General features: G+C 38.4%; 1 protein-coding gene across 2 annotated transcripts in view; it reads left to right on the top strand.

Annotated features, from left to right (window-relative positions):
* DNAH8 (dynein axonemal heavy chain 8) overlaps positions 1-19,031 on the top strand; it is a 310,370-nt gene that overhangs the window by 132,083 nt on the left and 159,256 nt on the right. For both annotated transcript variants that reach the window (XM_030870835.2, XM_060307337.1), the window contains 10 exons: positions 18-196; positions 5,284-5,471; positions 8,381-8,467; positions 8,558-8,665; positions 9,866-10,000; positions 11,600-11,761; positions 13,742-13,988; positions 14,118-14,359; positions 14,447-14,587; positions 15,918-16,155. In XM_030870835.2, the coding sequence (XP_030726695.2) occupies positions 18-196; positions 5,284-5,471; positions 8,381-8,467; positions 8,558-8,665; positions 9,866-10,000; positions 11,600-11,761; positions 13,742-13,988; positions 14,118-14,359; positions 14,447-14,587; positions 15,918-16,155 (1,727 nt within the window). The remainder of the gene's footprint in view (positions 1-17; positions 197-5,283; positions 5,472-8,380; positions 8,468-8,557; positions 8,666-9,865; positions 10,001-11,599; positions 11,762-13,741; positions 13,989-14,117; positions 14,360-14,446; positions 14,588-15,917; positions 16,156-19,031) is intronic.

The raw sequence follows: 19,031 nt of genomic DNA on the forward strand, positions 1-19,031 counted from the left end.
CTCATTCACTTTCGCAGATGCTATATCACTTTGGCACAAGCTTTGGGAATGAACATGGGAGGGGCTCCAGCAGGACCTGCAGGCACTGGCAAAACAGAAACTACGAAAGACATGGGAAGATGCTTGGGAAAATATGTGGTCGTGTTTAACTGCTCAGATCAAATGGATTTCAGGGGGCTAGGAAGGATTTTCAAAGGCAAGTGTCAAACACTTATTTTTGGTGAATTTACTTTTATTGCAGTTAAATGTTATTTTCTGATAGAAGTCTAAAATGATAGTATCCCACACGACCAAAATTAATATAGGTTGATGCATATGTTATTGCCATTTTTCTGGGTCAGGATGGCTGGATATCATCAATTTAATATTGTTCAGTACTATTGCTGGCATTACAGTCCATGAGTTGAATGTGTATTAGATGATGAAAATGGAATCAATTTATTACTGCCTGAAACAATGGTGGAGGAGATAAGATCAGGATAGCAAACTGATTACACATGTGACTTCCCTTCCTGCATTAAATCCCATTGAAATGAAAGATTTTTATTATTTATTTATCTACTTATTTTTGGCCACGCTGTGTGGCTTATGGGATTTTAGTTCCCCTACTAGGGATCGAACCCGGGCCCTCTGCAGTGAGAGCATGGAATCCTAACCACTGGACCACCAGGGAATTCCTGAAAGATTTTTAAAAAGGATGGTAATGCTAGAAAACAAGAAGGGGGGGGCACCAGCAGATGGGAAATTTTGAGAATATCTGGAAAGATAGATAGCAGGTGGTTTCAGATGGACAAAGAAAAAAGATGAGAGAGCACTTCAGTCTTAGAACTCAGTGCTCTGTGGTCTTCTTTTGGTGATCGCATGCAGACCCAAACTTTAAATACTCTCTAAATGATCAAATTTACATCTTTAGCTCAGACTTACCCTTGAAACTCTGGATTCACATAATACAACTGATATGTACTCCTTGACATCACCACTTAAATAGCTTAACAGGTCCAGATTCACTGTATCCAAAACCAAACTCCTGGTCTTCCCTCCCTGTATCTACTTCTTCCTCAGCCTCTCCTGACACACTAAACACCCACTCCATTCTTCCAGATACTTACACACAAATCTTTGACTTATCCTTTACAGCTCTCTTTCTCTCATACTCACATCCAACTGTCAGCAAACACTATTAGCTCTACCTTCAAAATACAGCCAACACCAGCCACCTTCTATTATCCCCACTGCTATCATCCTAGTTCATGCCAATCATCATCTCTCACCAGTACTACTCCAATAAGTCTCCTAATTGGTCTCCCTGAGTTTACCCTTGTGCTCTCCATTCTAATCTCAAAACTGGTTCCTTCCAATTGTAAGTCAGATCATGACACTCTTCTGCTGAAAGCTGGGCACTGGCCTCACTTAGAATAAGAGCCGAAATCCTTACGATGGTCCTGTATTGTTTTATACAGTCACACCTGCTCCTTCCCCATTGCATGGCTGTGACCTTCTGACCTCATCTCCTGATACTGTCCCCTCACTCTCTCTACTACAGCCACTTTGACCTTTGTGATGCTTCCCAAACATCCTGAAGTACACTCCCTCCTCCATATGATTGCTATTCCTTAGATTCTTCTCCCAGATATCCATCCACATAGCTCACTTGATAAAGGGCATCCCCAGCAAACATCATACTATTGAAAATTTGAAAGCATTTTCTTTGAGAGGAGATATTAGATGAGGATTTCCATTACTATTAGTTCTACTTATCACTGTATTCTGTATCCTGCCCAGTTGCAGTAAGGAACAACAACAATAGCGACAACAAAAATACAAAGACTGGAAAGAAATAAATATAAAATATAGTTATTTACCAATGATACGGTAGACAGTAAAGAAAATTCAACAAAACTATAGAAAGTAGAATTTAGCAAGTTCACTTGCATATGAAGTCAACACACAAAATAAATTTTAATTAAGCATGCACAAAAAAAGAAAATGAAAATTTCAGAAAGATATCATTTAGCACATAATTAAGAGAGTGTGGTATTTGTGTAGGGGTTGATAAATAGACCAGTGGAATATGGTAGAGAATGCAGAAATAGGCCAGGGACACTTGACATATGGAAAAGGTGGTATTGAAAACCAGTGATGAAGAGATAGACTTTGAAATAAGTCATTCTGGTACAATAGATGATTAATATTTAACAAGGGAAATTGGATCCCTACATATATAAAAATTGGATCCCTATAACTGTATAAAAATCAGTTCTGGGGATTAAAGGCTTAAATGTGGTAGGCAAAACATATATGGCTTTTAGAAGGTAATAAAGGCAAATATCTTTGTTCTCAGAGTAGAAAGGGACTTTTTATACAAAAATTACAAACTACAGAGAAAAGATTAATACACTTAAACAGGGTAAGAGAATATCCCTGTAATAGATACCATGGGATTGCTCATCCAGCTCTTATCTTTAATTACCTGCCTGTTGGATATATATACATTGTACAGTTCAGATTTGAACTGAGCAGGTCCACTTATACACAAATTTTTTTTTAATTAATTTATTGACTTTTTGGCTGCACTGAGTCTTTGTTGCTGTGCACGGGCTTTTCTCTAGTTGCAGCGAGCGGAGGCTACTTTTCCTTGCGGTGTGTGGGCTTCTCATTGGGTGGCTTCTCTTGCGGAGCATGGGCTCTAGGCATGCGGGCTTCAGTAGTTGTGGCCCTCGGGGTGAGTAGTTGTGGCACACGGGCTTAGTCTGCGGCATGTGGGATTTTCCTGGACCAGGGCTCGAACCTGGGTGCCCTGCATTGGCAGGCGGATTGTTAAGCACTGCGCCACCAGGGAAGCCCTACACAGATTTTTTTAAACTAAATACATACTACAGTACTACACGATATCAGATTGGTTGAATACCTTCATGTTGAACTGTGGATATGGGAGGGCTGACTGCAAAGTTATATATCGATTTTTGACTGTGTGGAATGTCCATGCCCCAACCCCTGTGTTGTTCAAGGGTCAGTTGTGCGTGTGTGCGTGTGTATACACATATATATATATAATTTTACAGTCTTTTGTGATACATCTCTAAGAAGGAGAAAAAAATAAGCTACAGACTGAGGGAAGATATTTTAACCTGTATAGCTGACAAAAGATTAATATCCGGCATTAAGAAAGATTTTCTTCGGACTTCCCTGGCGGTCCAGTGGTTAAGGCTCTGCGCTTGCATTGCAGGGGGCAGGGGGTCAATTCAATCCCTGGTTGGGGAACTAAGATCCCTCATGTCACATGGCGTGACCAAAAAAAAAAAAAAAAAAAAGAAAAAGAAAGATTTTCTTCAAATCATTAAGAAATGCAAAACAATAATGGGATAGCATTCTCACTCTTGCCAATTGGTAAGAATCGACAAGTCTGACAAACCACTGTTGGTAAGGGTGTGTAGAAACTAACCCTTGGTACTTCTTCTGTGTGTGTAAGTTGGCAGCACTGCTTCAGAGAACCGCAAATAAATCAAATTTATTAATTTGATTATATACTGTATGTATTTATACTGTATATGTACAGTATTTTATAGATATATAGAAAAATAGATACACACACAACAAATTTTGAACGAGCAAAGTACGTAGCGTTTGTGAATACATGCATAAGAGCAGTAGTTTAAAAACATGCATAGGAACCATTGACATCAGATTCAGGATAGAAGTTACCTCTGGAGAAGGAGGGAGTGTGGATCCAAGAGAGACATACATGGACTTGAACCGTGGTTCTAATATTTTATTCTTTAGGATGAAATCTGAAGCAGAATTGTTAAGATTTGATAGGTGGGTACGTGGGTATTCATTACATTATTCATTATAATTGCCTGACCTTTAAAAAAAATTAAACCCAAAGAACCACTTTTTAATCAAAGAGAAAGTTCTTCTGTGGATCACTCCTGGCTTAAGGGTTGAAGATGGTTGAGAGAAGCAGACTAGAGCACCAGGTAAATCCTAGAATGCCAAAACTATAGCAGAAAGCAGAGAAAAAGAAAAGGAAGTGGCTATCTCCAGTAGTTTTCCTCCATGTAAAAGGTCTGAAGTGGGAGTCCTGACAAAGATCAGTGCTGGGTGGAGGCCTGTGCCAGAGAGGCAAGCACTGCACCAGGTCAGACCTCATGCTCCAGACCCAGAGGGTAAGCTCTCCTGCCTCTCTCATCCCTTCCCCCAAATCGCCAGAGGCAGCCATGCATCCTGCAAACAGGAATTTGCATTTGGAATGAGGAAATACACACATATGAAGAGATAACCAAGTATCATACAATATTTGAAGGCATTAAGGAGGCACTCACAAACAGCAAGGAGACCTACTGACCACTTAACTGATTAATAGAGGAAACAAAAGAAAATGCAAAAGTAACTAAGATTAATGGCTTCAGAGAGATTCAAGAATTTACCACATACAACCAATTAAAGAAAAAACAAGTTGCTATGAAAAGAATAACAATTGGAATAATCAGAAATTGAAAATAAAAACTGAGAAAAAAACAAAAAACCTCTCTTGAGTTGGAATATCTAGCCAAGAGAGTATATTGCAAAAAGAAATGGAAAGTTTGAAAGAAAAATTTAAGGGCCATAGGGATAGATATATAAGTTCCAATATCCACATAATGGAAATTCCCAAAGGAGAGAGAAGAAAAAGTGTGTGGGGGGGGGGTAGGTGGGGGGAAGCAATAATAAAAGAAAGAAGAGCATTTCATGCAGTTGAAAATAATGAAGGTTTTCATCCTTAGAGAATAGACAGGAGCAATGTTCCCAATATCCAGGTCTTCCTTCCTGCTGGGTTTTGTAAGAAGTAAATAAACATCCTTTTGACCATTCACTGTCTCACCTAGTTTCCTGGCACTTCTCTCATTGCAACAAGAAAGGAACAGAGTGATCTGACCCAGACGGGGCATCCGTTATTTTGTTAATTTCCCCCAATATTATGGCTGCTTCACCCCCATCCCCACTGGAGGTGGCACATCAAGACTGAATCAAATTTTTGTCACCCTTCAGCATCCCTGGTGTAATGATGTGTCTATACTTTCATTTTGGCAGTGTACTATTTTCATTGTTTTGGTGATGATGTACAAATAATTAAACCTTTGTATATCACTGGAATTAACTAAGTCTTTGTAAACAGCCAGGTATGAAATTTACGTAGATTGTATTTCAATATAAAATTGTTTGAGAGTGCTTTGGAGAAATGATTGCCGTCAAGAAGATATATTACAAAGTAAAACTCACCAGATAAACTGTTTTTCATACCAGGTCTTGCACAGTCAGGTTCTTGGGGCTGTTTTGATGAGTTTAACAGAATTGAATTGCCTGTATTATCAGTGGCAGCCCAACAAATTTACATTGTTTTGACAGCAAGAAAAGAGAGAAAAAAACAGTTCATTTTTTCTGATGGTGATTGTGTTGATTTAAATCCAGAATTTGGAATCTTCTTAACAATGGTGAGAACATAGGTTTTATATATTTTTAAATTTTTTATTGAAGTAGTATAGTTGATTTACAATGTTGTATTACTTTCTGGTGTACAGCAAAGTGATTCAGTTTTATATATGTATATATTCTTTTTCATATTCTTTTCCATTATAGCTTATTATAAGATATTGAATATAGTTCCCTGTGATATACTGAGACCTTGTTTTTATCTGTTTTATATACAGTAGTTTGTATCTCTAATCCCAAACTCCTAATTTATCCCTCCCCCACCCCCTTTCCCCTTTGGTAAACATAAATTTATTTTCTATGTCTGTGTGAGTCTGATTTTGTTTTGTAAATAAGTTCATTTGTATCATATTTTAGATTCCACATATAAGTGATATCATATGATATTTGTCTTTCTCTGTCTGATTTACTTCACTTAGTATGATAATCTCTAGGCCCATCCATGTTGCTGCAAACGGCATTATTTCATTCTTTTCACCTCCTTGGTCAGGTTTATTCCTAAGTATTTTATACTTTTTGATGCGATTTTAAAAGGGATTGAAGAACATAGGTTTTAAATGCAATTTATTGGTTTAATTGTTACAGACTCAAATAAAAGTAAACATGTATTAGTGGGTAAATGACTGACAATCCAGGGGTCAGAGTATAGTCCCTGTTATATGACTTTTTTTGAGTAGTAAAAATAATCCAGACAGAAGATAAAATAGTGATATGTTAAAAATAAAGATAGCTACTGTTTATTGAGCACTAATTTTGTGTAAGGGGATGGGCTAAATATTTTATATATTGTATCAGACAGGGGGGAAGCTACAATAACAATCTCCCAAATTTTAGTGGTTTAAAACCTCAAGGATGTATTATTCTCTCATGCCCCATGTCCACTTCGGGTTGATGGTATCGGGTGGAGAGGGCAGGGGATGCTTTACACGTCCTTACTCTGGTACTGTCTCAATCGTTACTGGTTGTTGTAGCAAAGGAAAAAGAGAACAAGAAGAATTATGCTCTGGTTCTTAGGATTTCTGTCCAGAAGTGACACAGGTCACAACCATGGGTTAAAACAATTCACTTGGCCACACCTAACTTTGAAGGATCAGTGAGGTATAGTCCTGTAGTATTTTGTGTGACAGATATTTTATAACCAAGACACCCGAGGCTCAGGGAAATTAAAAAAACTTGCTCAAGTCACACAGCTAGAGAAAGATGTTATTGTCTGTCTAACATCAAAACCTGACTACTTAACCTCTACACTTGGCTTTTCTCTGACACTTAATAAAGGATGATGGAAATGATTTAAAATTTCCAAAATAATTCAACAAGGTCCTATACCAAAGTATTGTAACAAATTCAGTTACCGTGTGATTGAGGGCAGAGCTTTGTGATACAATGTTGTAAAGACAGAAAACCAAAGGCATGAATAAATAGAGGTGTTTATAAATTGGAGAAGTGAAGTTAATGTTGAACTGGTTTTACTGATGCTTTTAAATGATCTCTATTCTGTTAAGTCTCTAAGTCGCAAGATGATACAAGTACTCTGAGTTTTAAGTGTCCTGAGTGGATAAAGATAAATTATAGGAAGAAAAATCAGAAAATTTTCTGATAAGCTTTAATGTAAGCAAACAACCAGTTAAGCAGTTGGGAGTAAATATTAATAATCCTGACGTGATCAGTTATAACTCAGGAAATTAGATGAAGAAGTTTATTCAGTGTGATGCTGTGGCTCAGAAGAATTTAAAAGAATCTTAATGTTCCCTTTGGATTAAGAATAGTATTGGAAATATCAATTAGATAATTGCATTAGGCTGTGAATAACTGAGACATGAAAAATAGTGGCTTAACATCTAAGGATGTATTCTCTTAAGATCCTTCAGTGTTTCAACACCATCATGGTTTCCATCTTCAAGGCCACCTTATAACCCAAGATGCTACAGAAGCATCTCTGTTGGAGCCAATTGATTGAATCAACGGCCTTCAAACCGACATCAAGGATATTTCATACACTGTGTCCCTTTGTGACTCACGGTGTAGAATTTAATCACACCAGCTGCAAGGCAGGCTGGGAAATGTGGTTTTAAACCTGGGTGGTGATGCACACAGCTTGCAACTGGGGTTCTGTGCCTAAGGATGAAAAAAAGGAGTATTGAGAGGCAGCCAGTAATGTTTGTATTCCCAGCACCTAGCAAGTTATCTGGCCTATTGACGGTGTCCAGTAAATGCTCAGGGACTGAAGGTTTCTTCATGCACTTTCCTAAAATGACTGCCTCCTCTTTGCCTTACTTGCCTTTGAACCCTCTAACTTTCCCCTTGGGACTTTTGGTTCTGACCTGTCCTCAGACTTTTGCTACTTACTAGCTTCCTTTCCACCTCTACTTTTGTCCTTTTCAATGTTTTTCTCAACATTCCTGTCTTTATTTCCCTTCATCCCCATGTTTTGTTTTTTTTTTTAAATGGTACTTTGTCAGCCACAGAACTCTCTAATTCTCACTGCAAAGGATAATTGAAGAGATGAAATAAAAATTACCTAAGTAAACTGATGAATTTTCCTTCTCTTTCGATAACATAGTTTAGATCATAATTACCCCAGTATTTATTCAGTTTTCTTTTCTATTTCCTTTTCTATTTTCTTAATAAATAGATACACAGATACTTAATTTTTGCTACACAGAGTGGTGTGTGTGTGTGTGCACGTGTGTGACTTTATTAGTATAACGAAAATGGAAATATGTAAGAGGGAGTGATGTGACATTAATAAATATGGATGGTCCAGTACACATTTTTGTGAAAATAGGGACATTTTATGAATCTAGTGTTTTTCAATACCCTCTTAGAATCTGACGTAGGGATTTGAAATGTATTTGTATTCATGAAATGAAAATTATATCAACAGTTAAAATTAAACAATTTTAATTTTTAGAACCCTGGATATGCTGGGCGCCAGGAACTACCAGAGAACTTAAAAATTCAATTTAGAACTGTTGCTATGATGGTTCCTGATAGACAGGTATGCATCAGGATTTAAAAGCATAATACAGTTTATGTTCTTTACCTGTTTTTCACTAAAGTTGAAAAATCTCACTGTATTAATTTTCAGATCATTATGCGAGTTAAACTTGCAAGCTGTGGTTTTCTTGAAAATGTTATCTTGGCTCAAAAGTTTTATGTACTTTACAAACTCTGTGAAGAGCAACTTACTAAACAGGTAACTTTGTATATCTATTTTCCTCCTAGCAGAAAACTTGTTTTTTAACTTTGCAATTTTACCTTGATACATGCTAATTAGGGAGTTAAAAAATTCCTTGACTCTTTTCTAAAGTATATTTATAATTAATTTGACCTATTAATTATGTATTTTTATTTTATTTTATTTTTAAAAAATATTTATTTATTTATTTTATTTTTGGCTGCATTGGGCCTTTGTTGCTGTGCACCGGCTTTCTCTAGTTGTGGCGAGCAAGGGGTACTTTTCGTTGTGGTGCACAGGCTTCTCATTGCGGTGGCTTCTCCTGTTGTGGAGCACGGGCTCTAGGGTGCGCGGGCTTCAATAGTTGTGGTGCACGGGCTTAGTTGCTCCGCGGCATGTGGGATCTTCCCGGACCAGGGCTCGAACCCATGTTCCCTGCATTGGCAGGCGGATTCTCAACCACTGCACCACCAGGGAAGCCCCCTAATTACGTATTTTTAAAACTTCCTTAATTTGAAATAGCTACAGATTCACAGGAAGTTGCAAAGAAGTGTACAAGAGGTCCTGTGCACTCTTCACTCTGCTTCTCGCAGTGTTGACATCTTATAACTATAGTACAGTAACAAAACCAGAAGATCGACATTGGTACAATAAACAGAAATTACTAAGACTTCACCAATTTTTCATGCGCTCGTGTGTGTGTGTGTTTGTGTGTGTGTAGTCCTATGCAAACGTGTAGATTCATGTAACCACCACCACAGCCAACATACACAACTGTTTATCACCACAAGGTTCCCTCCTGCTACCCCTTTATAGCCACACTCACCTCTCTCCCAAATCCGTATAGCCCCTTGTAGCCCTAATCTTTTCTACATCTCTATAATTTTGTTATTTCAAGAATATTACATAAAGGGAATCACATAGTATGTAACCTGTTGGTCATGCATTTTAAATGGTTGCCACTCAGACTATCAGACTGTATTGTTCTCAAAAGATACTTAAGGTGTGAACACTGTATCACACAGCTTGATCTTTCCAGAGGAGTGATCATTTTTCAGTCAAAGGAAAGGCGGGAGAATTGAGCTAATAAAACTTTGCCACTCAGCCACTCCAAAACTATGGTGTATAAGTATCAGAATATCTACATGTAATACATAGTGAGGCTACATTTAGAATTTTTCAATTGAGTAATCTTTTTTCTTTCTTTTCTCATCTTAGGTTCATTATGACTTTGGGTTGAGAAATATTCTGTCTGTACTGAGGACACTTGGATCTCAAAAAAGAGCCAGACCAGAAGAGAGTGAATTAAGCACCGTCATGAGAGGACTAAGAGATATGAACCTTTCTAAATTGGTATCTTTCTTCTCTGAATTAATTTCTCTTTCAAGATTTCGACCTGGCTGACAAGTGGGGGTTGGCTCATATGAAGCTGTTAACATTAAAAACTGCAGGGAAGTGGGACTTCCCTGGCGGTCCAGTGGTTAGGCCTCCACGCTTCCACTGCAGGGGGCACAGGTTCAGTCCCTGGTTGGGGAACTAAGATGCCGTATGCTGTGTGGGCGCAGAAAAAAAAAAAAAAAATTGCAGGGAAGTTACCACTGAGCTGAGCTTTCAGAGGAAGGCAACCCCCCTCCCCCACAAAAAACGCCATGGCTTTGTATGACCCACATGGGCTGCAAATACATCCTTTTATCAGTTGTGTGCCATGAAACAGGCTTCATCAGTGGGCTCCAGCTTCCAAATGTCAGTCCATTATTCATAATGTTACACAGATTCTAAATATGAAAATCTGGATTCATAGGGAACCATGAAAGCTTTTTTTTGCTTTCTCTGTATGTGACTAGCTTAGCTATGTCTCTCCCAAAACACCAACACCACTTCTGTTTTCCAAATATGCCTTAAAAGTTTGCTGTAGAGATTATAGTAATTATTTCACCGATTTCATGCTTGTCATAATTACAGCCAGGTTGTTTTAAACTGGTTGACGGACAGGTTCATGTGGCTTTTATTCAGGGGCTTCTGTATGCTACATATCATGTCCATGCCCTAGGAGTACAAGGTTGAGAAAGAAATGGATCTTAGGAGCTCGCATTCTAGTTACAAAACTAACAACTAACATCTGTGTAGTTCATGACTATCACAAAACCTATCCAGGGGTATTGTCTTGTTTGAGTCCTACAACCACTCTGGGGGATATGGGTGCCATTTTCCTTATGGGAGAGGCACGTGTGTAGGACTCACCCATAATCACAGTCAGTTGATAAGCTGGAACAAAAGTCCATGAGACTTTCTGATGCTAAATCCTCTGCTCCCTCCAGAGTATAGCTCACTGCCTCCATTAATAATGGTACTCCTGAAACTTCTAGACGAGAGTTCCAGAAAGTATCCGGAGACCCTCCCCCACCAGAGAATGGGAAAAATTCAGAGGGGGTCAGCAGTTGGGCATGGGGTGATCTCGGTATTAAAGATGTGGTAAATAAGGATTGGAGTCCATTTACTTCAACCTGCTGCTTTCAAGAGAGACTGAACGCTGCTCTGGTGCAGTTTTCCAGCCAGTGTTGGATGAGCCAGACATGCAGGGTTACAGATCTTTTCCTAATTTAAGTGAAGTATTAATACTCTCTTCTCATGGGATTGGAACTATTACTTGCATGTTTTTAAGGTTAGTGCATATACCTGTCTGTGGGAAGCAGAACATTCATAGGATAAAGAAATGAGATCAGACCTTGGAGCAGTAGACTGGAGAAGACCTTGAATGCCAGGGAACTTTGGGTGCAATGCTGTAGGTAATGTGGATTCCGTGGTGGTGTTTGGGAGAAAGTACTAGGGCCTACGCATGTGGCTAGGAGAGTAATAAAATGGTTCTCTGGGCATGAAGTGATAAGTGCTGTGAGCGTCTGCTACAAGCTTCGTTGTTGACTGAATGAGTAAATTTGTTCTCTGCCACCTTAGATTGATGAAGATGAACCCCTGTTCCTCAGCTTAATCAATGACCTGTTTCCAGGATTACAACTAGATAGTAATACTTACGTGGAACTGCAAGCTGCAGTAGCCAACCAGGTTCAACTGGAAGGTTTGATTAACCACCCACCCTGGAATCTCAAGCTTGTGCAGGTAAAACATTTTTAATCTGTTATCAGTATGATGCTCAGTGGGTGTTGTTAAAGATTGTCACTTGAAGAGAAGAACTTGTGAAGTTAGTCTTACTGAATGTAAACGTTGAAACTAAATTAAAACACATCATTGCAAGAAGAGTCCTCAGTGAGAGGGGTTGGTCCCAGGGATGTTAGTGTGGATTTATACTAATCAAGCAGTTACTGAAATTACTTACACCTGATGAGGTTAGGTTAGGTGGTAACCAGAATCTCGAGAACAGTTGGGAGGGGATAGTAGGTTATAAAAACGCAGGGAGATGGAATGACTCAGCTGGCTCTTGTGCCAGTTGGGCAGCATCTCCCACAGCTGGGGGCCTTCATAGGGCATGGAGCCTGAGGAATCTGGGGGTGATACTTTGCTCCTGCTTTGTGTGGGGGCATGTTCACACCTAAACTCAATCCTTTGCCTGTGTCTCTTGGTGTGTTTCTATCCGTCACATTTCATCCTTGTGACAACCTACCAGTGTTTTTACCAAGCAGAGCCAAGAAGCTGTAGCAGCGATGCTGCATTAAATCCCCACAAGCCTGATGCATTGGGGGTATTTTCCAGGGCTTTTGAAAAGTGAAGATGCCGAAATTGTGCAGAGCGTTAAAAACTGCTTTTGAAAAAGAACGATTCTTTTTTTAACTTACTCTTCTTGCCACATTGTAAGCAGTTCAAGTGTATGAGACAGATCCAAATCTTACAAGGAAATATATAGGGAAAAAATCAAAGTGTTTTTCATCATCTATGTTTTGGAAACCATTAAACATTTTTAAAAAATTTCTGTGAAAACGTCATTTTACATGGATATGTATACAGTATATTGAGTACTGAAATCTTAGTCACCTCATTTGGTGGGGCACTAGAATATTGTGTTTTTATTTAATGTCAAACACATGACTGTTGAGTATAATATAGCCAGTACCTCTGCTGCTTTTAAACTATGGATTACAGAGGTAATACATTTCTACCTAAAATGTGAGGAGAATAACTCAAATTTTACCTCTGATCAGCTGTGAGACCTTTGAATCGTTATTTTTATTAAAAGAAAAGATAGACAGGATATTGTAGTAGACACTGTCCATGTTCTTACTATGTCTTCTTGAATCTCTTTTACCATTTCCATGCACCCCTTCCCCCGCTTCTAGAACTGTGATTCCAATCCCACATATATATACCACTCTCTGCAGGAGGGTTCACCAACCCCACATTTTTTGGCAGGCACAAAGCGCAGGCAGTGCATGGGAGTTTATTTTCCCCTGCTCCCAAAACAACCTTCTTTAGTTAAGGAGTTGTGGGTGATGTAGTAGGAAAGTCAAGCTCTCCTGCTTCCAGATGGAACAAACACAGAGGTGTAACTTATGTTCCAAAGTGCCCCGCAGGGCCAGTCTTAAGTCTCCCTGCTACAGGATTTTGTCCTCAATCACACCTTGTTTGACCTCTCCCCATTTTGTCCTGCTTCCCTTACTCCATTAAAAGTTTCCCTGGTGAGCACTCACTTGCACAGGAATCCTCACCTCGAGCCGTGCTTCTGGGGAATCAGAAGGCTGGTGTGTGTGTAACTTGGGTCTTGGCTGAGTTGGTTTGTATTGCTGCTTTCTACCACCGGGGGGCAATATCACCACACAAACTGCTCCTTATGCATCAGCAAACTAAAATCACAAGGAACAGTAGTTTGAGACCCCAAAACTAGGTCCTGAATTAATTATTTCCAAAATGTAATTAAAGTTCCACATTGTCATTGCTTTATCACTTATATCGTTTTATAACGTGCTGCTCATTTGCTATCCACCTCTAGTAAGACAAAAACAACTTTTTGAGGGGGCATATTCTCTTCTTTTAAATAGTGAACAAGTTACTTTAATGAAAAGCCTATTTAAAGCTTTTAAAATTTCTGCACAAAACTTCTATGAATGTCATAAGTTACATTTTTCAATTGATTATCTCATTGTGTAGTTATATGAGACGTCTCTGGTACGCCATGGTTTGATGACTCTTGGGCCCAGTGGTTCTGGGAAGACAACCGTTATAACAATCCTGATGAAGGCACTAACAGAATGCGGGAGGCCTCATAGAGAAATGCGAATGAATCCAAAAGCTATTACGGCTCCTCAGATGTTTGGCAGACTGGACACGGCGACCAATGATTGGACAGATGGGATTTTTTCTACTCTGTGGAGAAAAACATTAAAAGCTAAAAAGGGTACACATAAACTCTTTTCTGGTGATCATTCTTTTCCCCTGCCAGTTTATCAATAACACAGTATTGGTTTAATTTTCTGTTTTGATTATCTGCAGGTGAAAAGTGATTTTCTGTTTTCATTATTGGCAGGTGAAAACATTTTCCTCGTTTTAGACGGCCCTGTTGATGCCATTTGGATCGAGAACTTAAATTCCGTGTTGGATGACAACAAAACCCTCACACTGGCCAATGGAGATCGCATCCCCATGGCCCCTACTTGTAAGCTTTTGTTTGAAGTCCACAATATTGAGAACGCCTCTCCGGCCACGGTTTCTAGGATGGGCATGGTCTACATCAGCAGCTCTGCTCTCAGCTGGAGGCCAATACTGCAGGTGGGGACAACAGACCCACAGAAGCGCGTTCAGTGTATTTCCACGTCTCACTCTCTTATAAACAGAGACTCACTTTCTTTGCTGCAGGCGTGGTTGAAGAAGCGTACTACACAGGAAGCTTCTGTATTCCTAAGTCTGTATGATAAAATATTTGAGGATATATATACATTTATGAAACTGAACCTCAGTCCAAAAATGCAACTCTTAGAATGCAACTATATTGTGCAAGTAAGTTGTTTTCTTTGTACATTCATGACTTAGATGTGAGATTTCCACCCCCACACACACACACCACGCAGTTGCAGTTTAGAGGTATCTGAAATGGAAAATTCACGCAGTCCGTCAGAATCTTTTTGTGACGTGGAAGTGAAGCCTCTGAGAAGTTTGATTCCTATTAAAGACCTTATTGACGCTCTTACTGCCATCTCTTCATGAGTTTCACTTCCCAGGGCGGTATTGTCAGGGGAAGAGGAATGAACTATCTTTCCCATCGTCAAGCTTAGTATAATCTTCCCAGAAAGAGTGACCAAATATGAGAGTAGACTAAATAAATAAAGCTGGAAGTCCTACAGAAAAGCACAACAAAGAGCTGGTGGCAAGCAGGAAAATTTGGGTGGCAGTCTTGGCTTTGCCAATTTGCTACATATATTAGATAGGGAAAACCTTTGAACAATTCTCCAAGTATTTTGTAGAATTATGTTTTTCCCCCTCTTCTGTTTTTCTTATTAGTCTTTGGAAGAAACAGAACCAATCATAGATTTTTCAGAGGCTCTCCCGATTCTAGTCCATAGGTGATCTCTCATTATCCCATTCTAGTGCTTTGATTCTCTCTTAGTGTAAGGGATGTCAGTCAGGGAGGGTGGGTAGCTTAGAACTGATACGTGAGGCCCAAATTAAGTGCAAATCTTATCTTGAAATAATTTTGTTATGAAAGACAAAGGATATCTTACCGTAGATACATTTCTTTCTGATGCCATATGGGGTTTGGCACACTTTTTATTAGAGGGGCAAATAAATGTTTTAGACTTTGCACAACTTTCTGTCTCAGTCCCTCAGCACTTCAGTTGCATTGCAAAAGCGGTCAGACACAATGAACGAGTGTGACTGTGTTTCAGTAAAACTTTATTTGCCAAACAGGTGGCTGGCCCCTGGGGCACAATTTGCTGAGCCTTACAACATGTTAAAATAAATAAAATCTTTGATCTATAAAATTTGGAATACCCAAACTTTAGAACCAGAAGCTACCTTAGGAAACATCTAGTCTAGGCCTTTTGCTTTTTAGATCAGGAAACTGAGACTCAGAGATGTTAGTGGCATGAGCCGGGATACCTCCAGATTCCCAGTTTGGCATCCTTTCTGCTAGATCATGCAGTCTGCCTAAAGCACAATGGCCTTTCTTCTAAATGCTGCTAGCTGTAGGACACTGATCAAGCAATATCTGGAGATATATTTGTTTTCTTCTCTCTTTCTCTCCTTTTAAATTTATTATTGTTTTTAAATGTTTATTTAAAATATCTAAATACAAACCTTTATTTTATTGTATTTTAAATATTTTCAGTCTCTCAATCTTCTGGAAGGTTTAATTCCCTCCAAAGAAGAAGGTGGCGTTTCATGTGTCGAACATCTTCATAAATTATTTGTGTTTGCTCTAATGTGGAGTTTAGGAGCCCTTCTGGAATTGGAAAGCAGAAACAAGCTTGAAGCCTTTTTACGAAATCATGAGAGCAAGTTAGACTTACCAGAAATACCTAAGGGCACGAATCAAACCATGTATGAGTTTTATGTTACTGATTATGGTAAGCACAGTGACTTATACCTGAAATAAAATGACATATTTTTAATGGAAAAAAGATAAACTCTGTAAACTCTTCTGTGGGGAAATATTAAACCAATCATGAATAACATAATTGCTAATACCATTTTTAAAGGGCATATATGCAAGGAACAGTAGGATTTTGCATATGGGCCAGGCTGGGAACAGTTACAGAGGCTCTTGACTTCTCCTCCTTTTGTAGTGGTCTCAGTGAAATCTAACATAAATAAGTTAGCAACACTTCTTACAGCATCTATTTTCTCTTACTTGAAGAGGAAGGGTAGCAGTATAGAGAACACAGATTCTTCATGTTGCAAAGCATGGTAATTAATGCTCATGACAGATCAGTCTTAGAACTTCTCTGTTGGAAATGTCAGAATAAGCAGAGAATGAACCAAGCAGATGGGATCCTACTTACACGTCGCAGACTCGGCAAAGTCCAGTGCTGTCACCTCAGCCCCCTAGCCTCCTGTGTGTGGTAGGGCCCAGCTCACCTCTCCCTAAAAGAAACTAACAGTTAAATGCACCCTTAAATCTAGCTATGAATTCTCTTAGAATCTAGAGCCAATCCAAAGATGGTTCTTTGAAAAGATCGATAAAATTCGTAAATCTCTTACCAGAGATATCAGGGAAAAAAAAGAGAAGACATAAATGACCATGATTCAGAATGAAGGAAGGAACATTACTACAAACCCTAAAGACATTAAAAAATAAGAAGTGAATATTAGAAACAATGTTATGAAAATACATTTGACAATGTAGATGAAATGGATAAATTCCCTGAAAGACACAAATGACCAAACCTTATCAAGAAGAAATAGATATCCTAAGTATCCCTATATCTACTAAAAATTTTTGATTTATAGTTTAAAACCTTCCCACAGAGAAAACTGCAGGCCCAGATGACTTCACTGGTGAAGTACATCAAATTCTTAAGAAAGAAATAATACCAATTCATTCTGCATAAACTCTTCCAAAATATAGAAAATGTAAGGAAGAAACACTTCCCATCCCACTTTATAAGGGTTTGTAAGTGTTGTCCTGATACCAGAAACAGAGAAAGACATTACAAGAAAAGAAAACTATAGACCATTATCCCTCAGGAATATTGACACACATTTCTTAATACAATTTTAACAAATGAAATTCAATAGTATATAAAAGGATAACATATTGAGTTCCAGTGGGTATTTATTCTAGGGATGGAAGGTTGGATTAACATTTAAAAACCAGTCAATGTAATTCACCATATTAATAGAGTAAAAACCAAACAAATTATATAGTCCTCTAAATCAATGCAAAAAGAGCACTTGGGGACTTCCCTGGTAGTCCAGTGGTAAGACTCTGTGCTCCCAATGCAGGGGGCCTAGCTTTGATCCCTGGTTGGGGAACTAGATCCCACATGCCTGTCGCAAGTAAGAGTCCACATGCCACAACTAAGAGTCTGTGTGTCGCAACTAAGAAGTTTGCATGCCACAACAAAGATCCCACGTGCCGCAACTAAGACCTGGCATGGCCAAAATAAATAAATAAACATTTTTTTAAAAAAGCATTTGATGAAATTGTACATCCTTCCATGATAAAACAGTACACTAGGAATAGAAACTTTATCATTCTGATAAAGAATATCTGCAAAAAATCTAACATTATACTTAATGGTGAAAGACTGAATACTTTCTTCCCAAGATCAGGAACAAGACAAGAGTATTCCTTTCTCACCACTTCTGTTAGACGTTGTACTAGAGGTTCTAGCCAGTGCAATAAGACAGTAAATAAATAAACATGAAAAAACAAATGAAATACCTATAGATTGGAAAAGAGCAAGTAAATCTCTATTTGCAGATAATATAACCATCCTCGAAAAACTAGTAAATGAGTTTATTAAGGTCACAGAATGAAAGAACAATATATAATAATACTTTGTATTTCTACATGCTCACAACAAATTGAAATTTTAATATACCATTTAAAATAGCATTCAAAAAATGAAATATATAGGGATAAATTTAACAAAATATGTGTAAGATCTGTATATTGAAAACCACAAAATTGCTGAAATTAAAGAAGTCCTAAATAAATGGAAAACTAAATCACATTTACAAATCAGAAAACTCAGTTTTGTTAAGATGTTATTTCTCTCCAAATTGATCTATAGATTCTGTGCAATCATAGTGAGAATTCCAATAGACTTTGTTTGGTTGAAATTTATAACTGAATTATAAAACTTTATGGAAATGCAAAGGATTTAGAATAACCAAATCAATTTTTTTTTTTTTTTTTTTTTTTTTTTTTTGCGGTACGCGGGCCTTTCACTGTTGTGGCCTCTCCCGTTGCGGAGCACGGGCTCCGGAGGCACAGGTTCAGTGGCCATGGCTCACGGGCCTAGCCGCTCTGCGGCATGTGGGACCTTCCCGGACTGGGGCACGAACCTGCATCCCCTGCATCGGCAGGCGGACTCTCAACCACTGCGCCACCAGGGAAGCCGCCAAATCAATTTTTAAAAAACAAAGTTGGAGCACTCATACATCCTGATTTCATTAAAATCTATTTGAAAGTCACTATGAAAATAAAATTCCCATTCCAGCCACAGAATGGGAAGAAATGTTTGAAAAATATATATCTGATAAAAGAATTTTATCCAGAGTACATAAAGAACTCTTGCAATTCATAATAACAAGTGGCCAGCCAATCCAAATTTCTTAAATAGACAATAATTTTAAATAGATGCTACACCAAAGAAGATTTATGAATGGTGAAAAAAGCACATGAAAAGATATTCAACATGATTGGTCATCAGGGAAATGCAAAATCATTACACAGACACTAGAATGACTAAATTCTAATTAATTTAATGGCTAA

The sequence above is a fragment of the Globicephala melas genome, chromosome 11, assembly GCF_963455315.2.
Source record: "Globicephala melas chromosome 11, mGloMel1.2, whole genome shotgun sequence".
Classification (NCBI taxonomy): domain Eukaryota; kingdom Metazoa; phylum Chordata; class Mammalia; order Artiodactyla; family Delphinidae; genus Globicephala; species Globicephala melas.